This window comes from Watersipora subatra, chromosome 5 (assembly GCF_963576615.1).
Source record: "Watersipora subatra chromosome 5, tzWatSuba1.1, whole genome shotgun sequence".
NCBI classification, from domain to species: Eukaryota; Metazoa; Bryozoa; class Gymnolaemata; order Cheilostomatida; family Watersiporidae; genus Watersipora; species Watersipora subatra.
Window position 1 is genome coordinate 44,561,018 of NC_088712.1, and position 13,098 is coordinate 44,574,115.

Genomic DNA, 13,098 nt, shown 5'->3' on the forward strand with positions numbered 1-13,098 from the left:
TAATAGTTTCATGTGGTACAATAAGTATCACACTCTTCAGATAAAATGTCTACAATGAATCTCACACACTAGTATTACGCTGTTATGCAGAGTTAGATAAGCTGATAATTGGATGAGTGTACAGAAGCCAAAACCTGGCATAATCAGAAACATCCCAGCAAGTATAAATAAGAGGCTCTCTACAATTTCGTCTGATGCTGAATGCTTCAATAAAACAGCAAATATCTACCAAGAAGCACTAACCAAGAGTGGATATAGCCACCAACTAACATACCAAGAACATCTATCTACATCTGAAAACAGACAACGCAGACAGAGCAGGACGATTACATGGTACAACCCACCTTACAGCAGTAATGTCTATACTAACATCGGCAAACTCTTCATCCAACTAGTCAAAAAGGAATTTACGACAAGGCATCCACTACAAAAATATTTAACAGCAACAATATTAAAATTAGCTACAGTTGTATGAACAATATAAGAGAGTCCATCAATGCTAACAACACAATTCTACTGACTCCCAACACCGCAAATGAAGACTGAACATGCAACTGTAGGAAAAGAGAAGAGTGCCCGATGAATGGAGAATGCCTGAAAACATCATTAATTTACCAGGCTACTGTAAAAACCAACACAGATTCACCAGACCAAACATACATTGGACTAACAGAGAACACTTTCAAGACGCGATTCACTAACCATAAAGCTTCTTTCAACCACCCATCTAAGAGAAACTCTACTGAATTAAGTAAATATAACTGGTCACTAAATCACAATAATACCAACAACTCAATATCATGGAAGACTCTATGACATGCCAATGCATACAACACTATCTCCAACAAGTGTAACTTATGCTTATGATAGAAATTCTTTATTATTTACAGACCATCACTAGGCATTCTTAAAAACGTAACGAGCTATTATCATCATGCAGACATTCATCTAAGTTCTTGCTACGTAACTGTAGCACTTAACTATTTAGCTTTTGGCTTCTGTACACTCATCCAATTATCAGCCTATCTAACTCTGCATAACAGCATATTACTAGTGTGTGCAATTCATTTTAGACATTTTATCTGAAGAGTGTGATACTTATTGTACCACATGAAACTATTAGTAATAAAATGTTGAACTTATAGAGTGAAGTTCCACTTATACATAACTATATATATATATATATATATATATATATATATATATATATATATATATATATATATATATATATATATATATATATATATATATATATATATAAATCTATATATCTATATATATATCTATAAATCAATATATATATATATGTTATAATAATGTATATGTTTATGTATATGTTATATAATTATATGTTATATATATATATATATATGTTTTTCAATGTTTTGTTTGTCTATTAAAATCTTAAGTTAAAAGCTCACTGCTTTCTTTAATTGAACCCACCGTGTTTACAACTGTAATTGAAATTGAATATATTATATTCAATTTCAAGTCACATTGTTCACGGTTTTTCATGTACGCGCAAAAATATTGTGTTGATTTTCCAGACTAAATAAGTTATTAGTTGTTTTTTTTCAAACAAATTTGGTTAATTTTGAAGTAACAAATATAAAATCAACACTAATTAAAGCAAAACTGGTCTTACGTATGGTCATCTCTGTGGTAAATATGTCAGAGTTGATTTCATTGTTCTTAACAATGTACATTTGGAAGCCAACTATTACACCTGTTTTTGTTGGAATCTTAACAGAGAGTCTGTTTTCATTGGCTCCCTACAAAAAAAAACATCAACTTGGAGATACACAAAAACTGCATTATCCTAGATGTATGGTAAGTGTCTCAATCATGTATATGTGTAGCAATTCGACAGCAGGTAGAACTTGTCTATTTGATATTTTTGGCCGGAAAATCTTTGGTTTATTACACTCATCAAATAACCCAGACTGCAGACCTTTAAGAACTTAGCGATATGTTCATTGTGTGTGTTTTTATATTTTTTGTTGCAACAAATAGGAGTTGGTTCAATTTTTCTATAGTTATTGTGACTTTAAGTTTGAATCGTCATGGAATACTGGTTGCCTTAGCTTTCAATTTAATGTTCGACCATGCCATGCTTGCTACAAAATATTGCGTATTAATTTTTGAGCTGATCTAAATTTTAAGCTTCAATAGTTTTAGACTGGTTTTTTATACAAAAAAATATATTCTTTTTTAAATTAGTTTGTTGTTTATAACGTTTAAATACTCACTATTTTGACAGAAACTTTATTAGCTGCGTTCATCTTGACTGTTCAAACAAATATGAAAAGTTTTAAATGAAAAAGCTATTGGTGCCAAGAGACTGTCAGAAGGCACAATGATAAAGCACTATTATGTGCATCAAACTGCTATTATTGCATAAGTTCAGCAGTCTTGAAATACTTTAACTTTTCTTCATCATGACCTGATTCTGTCTGCAAGTTTTGAATAATGCCAAGGAAAAAGTAGATGAAATCTAAAAGTTTGCTTAATTTGTGAAATCATATTAACCTAATAACATGGTTGCATTTAGTAAATAATGACTAAATTTGTGCTGCTGACTCATCTTTGATAAGTTGAAGGGAAGCTGTGATCATGCATTCACCTATAACTAAAATAGTTTCATACCAATTAAATTTTAATACGCAACATTGCTTGTATTTGTTAAAAAAAACTTAAAATCGTTGGTATAAACCAGAAACTTTACGATACCTCTTAGCATAATATACTGAGATTTTTAGTGTTTCCTTACTTAACCATAATCTTCACTACTTATCATTGGTAACGGTGGGCTATACTGTATTTTCAAACTTGTAAAAAGTGTTTATAAACCGTTTCAGTTGCTAATAAATGAGTAAAAGTTTGTTATCAGAAAGTTCAATATTCAACTTCAATGTTTTTAAATATGTTTTCCAATAACGCTGTCAGAAGCTTACTCTTTGAATGGCATACTTTTGTAGGCCATAAGCTATGTTAAATATTTTCCTTCTAACATCTCTTCGTTAAAACAAAACAAAAACTGGCACCAAGCTTTTATCCTTATTGCAATTTTAAAATAGGTAATATCGAGCAATTACAAAACAAAAAACTTGAAGTTTTTCTATTGAATCATTACTGTAAGCATTGATATTAATATCTAAGATACTGTTTAATGAACTAACTATTTTAATTTTTATCTAGAGAGCTTCTGATGTCAATTTTATAATTGTAAAGTTTTGCATCATTTGCAAAAGTGTATAAAGATAACTAAACTTTTAATTATGTAGGTTATAAGAATTTGTGATGCAAACTTTCAGCGAGTCCCTATACCGATTTATTTGAGCTAGTATTCTTAACGAGTTGTTGAGCATTCTCTTTATTAGGCCGTCAACAAATTATAACTTATAAAATAATTCCCTAAACTATAACTTGGTGTAACCGTCATTATAAAATTTCAGATTTTAGAGATACAGCTAAGTTTGTTGGCAAACTTACTACATGTATATTGTATTGTACGATATTGTACATTTTGTACAAAATTGAGAAATGTTGCCAACAGGTAACTTAATTTTCCACACTGATTGATAAAACTATCAAATAAAAAAAGATTGCCTGTTAAGTTGCTGTTAATGATTCTCATAAATTGACGCCAAATATTTTTTATTTTTATGCATTTCTTGTACTCACCACTGACTTTGAAGAGGTATTCAAGCAGTTTGAAGTGCAGTTGATGATTATATAATCATAATCTCTTTTAGACAGTCTCCATCTGATTTCTAAATTATCCCCAATATAAAATCTGACATGGGTTTGAAAATCCAGAGCTGAAAGTAAATATGTTCCTAAAGACAGACTTCCAAAACATATTTTATTAGAAAGTTTCAGTATTTTTCCATCATTTGGGATTGCGTTTGATGTTGGTGACAATCTGACTGTTAAGATGTTTCAAGATTAAAATTGATGAAAATATTTTGCCAATAAAATAATCAGAACACTTGAAAGTGTGGTTAAAAAGTATTAAACTGCAAAAAACCGCCGAGTAGATCTGGATAGCGCTTCATCTTCATCAACACAACTGCCAATATCATCTATCACAATAATAACTAATAGTGATATGAGTGCAAATTTTATAGTATATAAATAGAAAAATACGGATGTTTTCTGATAAAATTGCAAAAGAAATTTCGTAAGTTCGTTAAAGCAGTTACATACTTTAATATTATTCAGATGTTGCAATATTAAAAAGATTGTGAATATTTTTTACATATTGATGCTAAGAACAAGTGCTAATGTTTATCTTTATTAAGCTTTAAACAACATAAATTTGCATGAATATTCTCTTGATGTTCATGACCAAATATTTTGGAGTCAAAGCCTAACTCGATAGAACGTAATGCTTAAAACTCAAGTAGAATTCTGAGACAAAAGCTTAGCTTGAGATTAGGAGAGTAGAAACAGTTTCCGGTTCAACATTAATCCTCAGATTGTATAGATTCATTTTCCTCATTTGTTTAGAATTTTTTGGGTATATTTTACTTACCATCACATAAAACCAAATCATTATTTAAGAAAGATTTTTTAGTGGTCGTATGTCCAACAGAGAACGGTTAAAAGTATAATTACCAACATTTTACTAAAGCTCTTAACAGCTATCAATCAACACTAGCTTGTTAATTTACATGTTTTAAAAGAAAAAAACTGAATTATTTTTAATGAAATGAACATTATTTTAGATTGTTCAGTTACACATGTGAGTTTTTTGTCCAATTTACTATACTGTATTTAGCATAAAAAAATAACCAAAATTTATATGTTGCTAGTCTTGAGCTATTGGGAATGTTGAAAAAAGCAAATTTAGTTGTTTCATTGTGATTGAGTAATAATTCTTTACAATACAATTTTGTTTAATTTGAGTTAGGTCTGAGCTGCTTAAAACCGTATCTAAAAGCGTAATTTTAATTTCAAACTATTGCTTGATTATCGATGAAAGAAGAAATAAAAGAATTTTACTTTAAAACAAACTAAAAACTTTTACACTACCTGCCTACAAATATGCTACTCAGCAAAAAAACTTTTGACAATTAGCTTATAGAACTGTAGCAAAGAAAACAAATTTCTTTCTAATTATTACATTTGCCAAATATATCATTACATTACAGCAGCAAATCTCCATACTTTGCATGCGTCACTGTTGAGTATAGAAAGAAGATTTAACATGGGCCGATTAAGAACACCAACAATATAGGTTTGTGTTTATTTTAGCAAATGAACACATCGATAGTTGGGCTGCAATTGAAGATTTAAATTTTCGCAGAATTCTTGGCCAAACTTTAGCTATTCTTTGCTGAAGATTACAGTCAAGCTGTAAATTACAAGCTTAGTTGAGAGGAAGGGGGTGGTTAGTGAAAAAATAAAACATTTCAGTTTACTGTTTAGTATGCTTGGTTGTACAAGCTCTTGTTTCAGTTTAATAGATCCATTAACATTTGTGAGTGAGGCAGATGCTTGATATGGTGAACAGATTATCTCACATGTAAAATGTAATTGTAATGGAATTTTCGGTTAACTGATTATTTCAATCACTAAAAGTTGTTTGAAATTAAAAAATCTGTTAATAGGACCAATACCCACCCATTTAATTATAATGTTAGGACAATTTTGCAGCACTTGGTTGCTGAATTTCTTTGACATACTAAAACAAAATATTTTAGGCCGTTTTAGTGTCAGAGTCTGTCCCAAAAGTCACAAGTCATTTTTACTTTACTAATTTCTTTTTCTTATCATATCATTTATTTAGACAAGTTTTTCTCAATAAAATATATTTCATTTTATATAACAGTTAAAGAAGTCATTGTGGGTTAGATTAGCAATATTTAAGTTGTCTGCTAGATTCAATATATTTCATTTATTGGGAATAATACTTGGGCATATTGGGAATAATGCTAGAGAGTTGAGAATATAGTTTTAGTAACTAAACCTCAAATTTAAAGTGATTTGAACTTGTATATTAGGAGACCCTTGTAATTTGTTATGTAATGAGACACAGAAATAAATCTATCACAATATGTTAGGTAGTTAAATTTTTTTGTGCGTATTATATGGCTTCAAGCAAATTCAGTTTTATCAGGTAAAGTACAACACCTATAATAATTATATAAATTTTGATGACATACATATCATAACATTATTAAAACTGCTGTTAGATATGCTTACAGGAATACGTAGATGAATTTGCCACAATGTCGAGAATATTACTAAATTAGTCAATGTTATGTAAGCATGCATAACGGTTTGGTTTGCCATTGTGTTAAGAATTGTACTAACTCAAAAAAATCAAATACAGGCTGAGAGTTGCTACCTTACAGATGTGTCATAAGTTTGATAGTAAGACTTCAATTAAAGTTTTATTGGACCAAATCATTTCAAAAAGTCTAGCATAGGCATAGGCATTGGCCATTTGTAATCAATTTTCCGATAATACCAAAGTATAGTTTTTGAGTTTTAAGTACTCCAAATGTGGCTAACTACTTTTAATTCAGAGCAGTTGAAAATGATATATCTTTCTACTTGTTATTAATATAGGAGGTTTGGATTATTTTTAGAATAATAATTTCTAGAAATTTCCTGTTTGGACTTACGTATATATGCAGTATGAACAGAGCTGTTGACGCTACAAAAGTCGTCATAACAAATTGTAGCAGTTAGGTTCATTGAACCTCTGTGTAGTTGTTGATCTCTCAACCAGTGGCTTGGAATTACAACTGTAGACATATTGTTGATCAATGTAGAGTACTCAGCCGTTGTTTCTTCGTCATCTTCATTGAGCGCAGTCACATAAATAATGACTGCCTTCATATCATCTCTATTGGCTGAGTATGTTACTTTCATCTCTTGTTTCTCTATATTCCATTCAGTTTTGTTTATTTGAATAATTGGAATGACTAAAATAGAATCACATTTGAAGAAATTTGCAAAACAACAATTATAATTTAACACAGAAAGCCTTGTTTCACATGAAGACAAAGGTCCCTACTTATTATGAAACTGTAAATTTTTATATTCAGAATAAGATAAAAATTATTGCTAGATGATTTTAGATAGTATAGTTGGCTTTTACACACCATAGTACACCTTTTCATACACCATCAGTCAGCAATTTACTTAATTTTAGTGGCTAATTTTTGCTCTTTTTTCTTTTTTCTCTGTAACTATTGCTGTATTATTACAAATAGTATAATATATGTATAGAAATTATAAAACTTTGAAATTGTAACAGTGAATTTGAAAGTTCAAAGAGAACAATTTTTTCTTTTCCATTAGGAGTTGTACTAGTTATTTTAAATGGTTGAAGTGGCCAAACACAAAATACATTTTTAAATGACACATAAAGTGTTGCCTAATTAACAGTTAGGTTATTCAGTAATAACATTACACATACTAAATATTAAATGCCGTACAGATAAAAGCGCAAGGAACTCATCCATCAAAATTTCAACAAACATTCCTTTACACAGTGCCTCCTGCTAATGGCTTTAAATTTGTGTTTTAACAGATTGTGAAGTTTTTGTCAAATATCTGCACAAACTGATAAGTTAAAAAAGGCAGATTTTAAAGCTATATCAACGTACTTCTTTTTAACTGTAATGCTCACTTTAAAGGCAGCAATGGTTTCTGCAATTGTTTCCAACTCATTAAAAGAGATAAAACAACTTACTATTGTTAAACTCAATTTCAGCGTAGTTGATGCTGGTTACATTCTTTGCAGAAGCAAAAACTTTGATGGTTTGGCTATGTGATACATCTGGGAGGTCTATTGTGGTTGGCCAAACAGTGTATGGAACATATGAAACGTGCATCGGTCCACCAGCTTCTTTGCGATAACGAATATTAAGCTGATCTATGTAGTTCGTCAAGCTTCTGTACTCACTGATCTCTAGTTGTAGATGTGTAAAAGGCTTTGCTTTTACCACATTTGGGAGGAACGGAGCTGAATAAGTTGAAACATTCAATATTAGCCCAAATTGTGAGATTAATTTATGTTATACTTGCAAAAATATTAACAGTTTAGTTGTGATAACAAACTTGGTACTACTAGTAGTAGTTCACTACATAATTACTACTAGTAGTAGTTCACTACATAATTACTACTAGTAGTAGTTCACTACATAATTACTACTAGTAGTAGTTCACTACATAATTACTACTAGTAGTAGTTCACTACATAATTACTACTAGTAGTAGTTCACTACATAATTACTACTGCGAGAATTGATGTAAAGCTCAAAATTTCAGTGTTAAAATATGCTAGTTTGATTGATTTAAATTTAATGTAACCGGGCTCAGGGCACAAAGGAGCAATCACAACTGTCTAGCAGTATGGAAGTCAAAAGGCTGGCTTAACGCCTCCTAGCTAGAGAGACTTGAATAGGCCTCAGGGCTTGGCCAAAAAGAAACCAATTTAGCCTTCGACCCATCTGAAAGTATAGCCAGCAATCTGTCGGCCAGTAGGACAGCCAGACCGACTACTGAGCTGGCAGAAATGAAGAATAACATATGACTGAGCATACAAATGAGTGACTCAGCTGCTATCGAGCCGGCTCTGAAAAGACCAACCTGTTACCGAATCAGTCATGTTTGCAAATAAGTGGAGTCTATTGACAACATTTGATTTTTATCCGGACGCTCTACCATTGAGCTAGAAAGGCATAGTTTTAATGTACCACATACACCACATACATACTAAATATTTTAGCCTTGTGTTCATGTGTTACGATGCCTCTATTAAGAAATATTTTGGAACCTTATTTAATGCAACATGGTGTTTTTTGGTTTTTTTTCGTTATGGCTAATTTATTCCACCCCACGATATCGCCAAAAAATTATCAGAAAGTTAAAATTTGGCAATTTGTGTACTGATTAAGTACTGTGAAATTTCAGTTTTCGAACGCTTCGGTTTTCGACTAACACGGTTTTCGACCGAAGATTTTGAAATTTTTTTAGTGTCGGATCTCGAAGATAAATTCGGTTCTCGACAAAACTGGAACAAGCAGATTGAAATTGGAACAGCTTCAGAAGCAGCATGGGTAACATTTGCTAACAAACAGAGAAGGAGTTTACACTTCATACAGTTCTTACAAAAAAGGAGGAACCATCTGAAATGAGGTTTCTTCTACCAAAAAAGTTAGTTTGTGAAAGAACCCATCCAGGGATGCTCCGACCACCAGTGATGCTCGGAGTGTAGATAGAGATAATGATTGTCTGGTCGATGCACTGAAGAGGTTGATGATAGTGCCTCAGCCGCGAGCTACCAGTTCAAGCTACCTTAGTACGCTGACTTTGGAGTTGTGAAACAGTAATTTATATTTTGCGTCAAAGAGGTAGCCGGAGCAAATGGACAGACTGAAGTAGCCAGTTTGTTGCATCTTCGGCAAGCTCTAGAGAGAAAGGCAAACAATTGTGCACAGGCCAACAGGATAGCAGTTTATTTCGACGCACTAAGAGGTCAGTTCGCTCTCTTGTCAACAGGTTTAGTTTAAACTGAACACCCTAAAAAAGGCAGCAACCACCACTTTTCAGAAGCATGCACCGTGAGTAGAGCAGCTAGTTTAAGCAGCCCGTGGAAACCTGCTCAAGACTCACTGGGCCATTATGAAAATGAAAATATATAGCAGTTTGCTGAATAACTTCAGTCAGCAAAAGCGTTTACTGGTCTGCCAATTTCTACATTTAGTGTGGCAAACATCAGCAGACTTTAGTCTGGTTGATGGCAGAGGGGCTAGCTAGACAGAAGGCAGTCGCTCAAGACCAGACCTTTAGCCAGATTTCACTTCTGTTTCAGCAGCTGACCAAACAGGTTTGGCAGCTGTAGAAAAAATGACACAGGTTTAAAAATGTTGCATCGGTCAAACTCCTTTAGTGTCTAAACTATTGAGGCAAGAAATACGTTTGAAAGAACTGTGCCAGTAAAAATTGTTCAAACTTAAAAAAAGGACCAAAACAGTAGTGCATTACTATTTGCACTAAGGCTCCTAACTGTTTGAGCATTGAAAAGGTGTTCTAGCTAGCTGGCTGAAAACACAAAAAAGGCTATAAGCAAGTGGGATAGGCCTCGGAGAATAACATGGAGGTGACCCACAGGTTCTCTGCCAAGTCTACTAAGAACGCAAAGGTGAGGCTTTCTCTAAAACAGTGGTTCCCAACTGGTGGTCCATGGAACCCTAGGGGTCCACAGGAGGTTTTGAGGGGGTCCACATGCTGGTGCCAGTATTGGTTTTTATAGCTAGTTATTTACAGCTATTTCTGGCTTATAGTGGTTGGATCAATGATATAAAACCCTTAAAGGATAGGCGAGGGCTATCATATGGGCGGGGTTTAATGATCGAGCTCTGTTGGAATTTTGCTAGCCTGTGTTTCGGGGCTAATTCATTTCCCGCTGAGTGGTTGCCTTGTCTTTTTAAGTTTTTGGGTCTACAATTTTTTCACATATGTGCATCAGTCACCCTGATTTAGTGAATCATGACATAACATTGTTGAACGACAGGAAACATCCTTGAAGAAGATGAGACTTTCTTCTGATGAGTCTTTTCTGGTAACCCAGGACAAGGTGGTTGAAGCATCATATGCAGTTGCATTACAAATTTCAAAATAAATATAAAATCTTATACAATTGGGGCGCAGCTAATTAAGTCCTGTGCTCAGCAGATGGTGGAGCTCGTGCTTGGTAAAGTGGCCAAAAGAAAGACATCTGCGATATCATTGTCAAATAACACTATTCGAAGGCGAATAACTGAAATGACTGAAAACATCAAGAAACAGTTGGTATAGGAAATTCGAAATGCACCTTTTGGATTGTTTTCTATTCAACTTCATGAATCCACAGATGTGGAATCGTGTGCTCAGCTGTTGGCCTTTGTTAGATATGTCAACAATGAAAACATCAAAAGGAGTTCCTTTTCTGCAGTGCACTCAAAACAACTATGCGAGCCTCAGACATTCTTGACAAAGTTTCACAATTCTTTGAGACTGAAAAGCTGTCATGGGGAAACTTATGCGGCTGCTGCAATGATGGTGCTCCATCAATGTTAGGATCTAGCTCTGGCTTTCAAGCAAAACTGAGACAGCTAGTTTCAGTTGTCAAAGGCGTACATCGTATGATATAAAGACAAGCTTTGGCTGCTAATACCCTTAATGAATCATTCTCAGCAATCCTCAATCAGGTTATTTGCATAGTAAACTATATCAAAAGCAGGTCCCTGAATTCTAGATTGGTTAAAGAAATATGCGAAGATATGGAAGCAGAGCATCAAGTTCTTTTATATCAGACAAATGTTCGTTGGCTTTCCTAAGGAAACGTAACTGCAAGGACATTCAAAGTACGAGAAGAAATTAAGATATTTTGTGAACAAAACTACAAAGCAGAACTCGAAACATTGTTAAAGAAGGAAGTTTGGCTGCTTAATCTGGCCTATTAGGTGAACATATTCAACCAAATTAGCTAACTAAATCACCAGATGCAAGGAAAAAACGCAAAAAGTGTCAAGTTCATGGATGCCTTGAAAGCATTCCTATGCAAACTTGAATTATGGAAAAAAGGTAGCTCAAGGTAACTTTTTTATGTTTGAATCGGTTTCCTTGATTCTAGAGCCCAAAGATAAAGAGCCTATTTCGATGCCTGAATCATTACAAAGTAATATTAGATCTCACTTGGATTCTTTAGAGTCAGAGTTTCAGCACTATTTTCCTGAGGTGAAGGAATCTGAACTGAGCCTTGTCAGAAGTCCTTTCCACTGTTTTGCTGGAAACGTTCCTGATAAGCCGCAGGGAAAACTCATAAATTTTCAGAATGACTCATCTGCCAAAGATTTTTATGAAGATAAAACCATTGAAGAATTTTGGCTTTCCATGATTCATTCATATCCACAGACAGCAAAACACGCCCCTTGAACTCTGCTCTCATTTGTGTCTAAATACTTATGCGAGTCCACTTTCTCCTCCATGGTTGTTCTCAAATCGAAACCACGAAGCCGCCTAGACGACATGCGAAGTGCTTTGTCAACCATTTCCCCAAAGATTAAGAATTTGGTGAAAAAACAAGAAATACAATCTATTCGACTAACAAACTGACTGCTGAAAATTAAAAGTCAAAGCAATTTAGTATAGCATTGCTTTATATAAATAAATAGAAACAGTTCAAATCTATTGACTCTTATATTATTCTAATTTATTAAGTACGCCAATTTACAATGCATTGTTATAAACACTGTATATTATGTTTATAAAGGGGTCCATGACTTTTAGATAAGGAGGTCAGGGGGTCTATGGCTTCAAGGTAGTTGGGAACCACTGCTCTCAAACAATTTCTGTATCATACGACCTTCTGCCATATCTACGCATTAGGATGAAGTGACCAAAAAGGTTTGCTGTCATGTCTATCTGTGATAAAGAATTGATATAAAACTAAGCAGCCTTGGCCACTAGACTTACTATAAGGCTTTAAAAAAGCTGGAGTTCAGATGCCTGGACTCTGGTTCAGCTGAGCGAGTAAAGACAGAGCCTAAATGGACCTCACTAAGCTAGGTTGCTAGAAGTGGGCTCAAAACGGTTCTGAAAAGGTTGAGCTTGTGACTGGCTGCAAGTTTATTTTCAAAGCAGCAAGAACAGCTTACATCACACCCAAATTTTTAGCTAAACCAACACACTAGAGGTCTGCCACGGCAGACACATGAGCGCCTGATGCCAACTGTTTTAATTCTTGAGACAAAGGTGATGCAAATACAATCAGAGCACAGGTTTTAAAGAAGCCCCATTCTACAAACTATTTTCATTTAGAAAAGTTGGAAGGGTGGTACATTCAGTTTCTGATTGACACAGGATGCACCACAAACCTTTTGAGCTAGCGAGTGTTTGCAGACTTATTCGGATTATAAAAGACATGCTCAAAAGAGTGACAACCACGGTTTCATGACAGATAGGACGTGGCTACTATTGTACTAGTCATATATATGCTAATACGACTCTTGGATGTAAAGACTGAAGAGGTTGTTGTTATGAGCCAAATATGCAAATATGTTATCTTGGTGATGTCATTTCTGGTGGCTG

At 33.7% G+C, this 13,098-nt stretch overlaps 1 protein-coding gene across 1 annotated transcript; it reads left to right on the plus strand.

The window, feature by feature from the left end:
- The first annotated feature begins 10,120 nt into the window (after positions 1-10,120).
- Positions 10,121-11,943, plus strand: LOC137397393 (uncharacterized). Its single transcript, XM_068083684.1, has 5 exons — positions 10,121-10,168; positions 10,541-10,603; positions 10,702-10,814; positions 10,961-11,148; positions 11,642-11,943. Exons 1-5 carry the CDS (start codon positions 10,121-10,123, stop codon positions 11,941-11,943), a joined length of 714 nt encoding a protein of 237 aa, XP_067939785.1.
- The last annotated feature ends 1,155 nt before the right edge of the window (positions 11,944-13,098 follow it).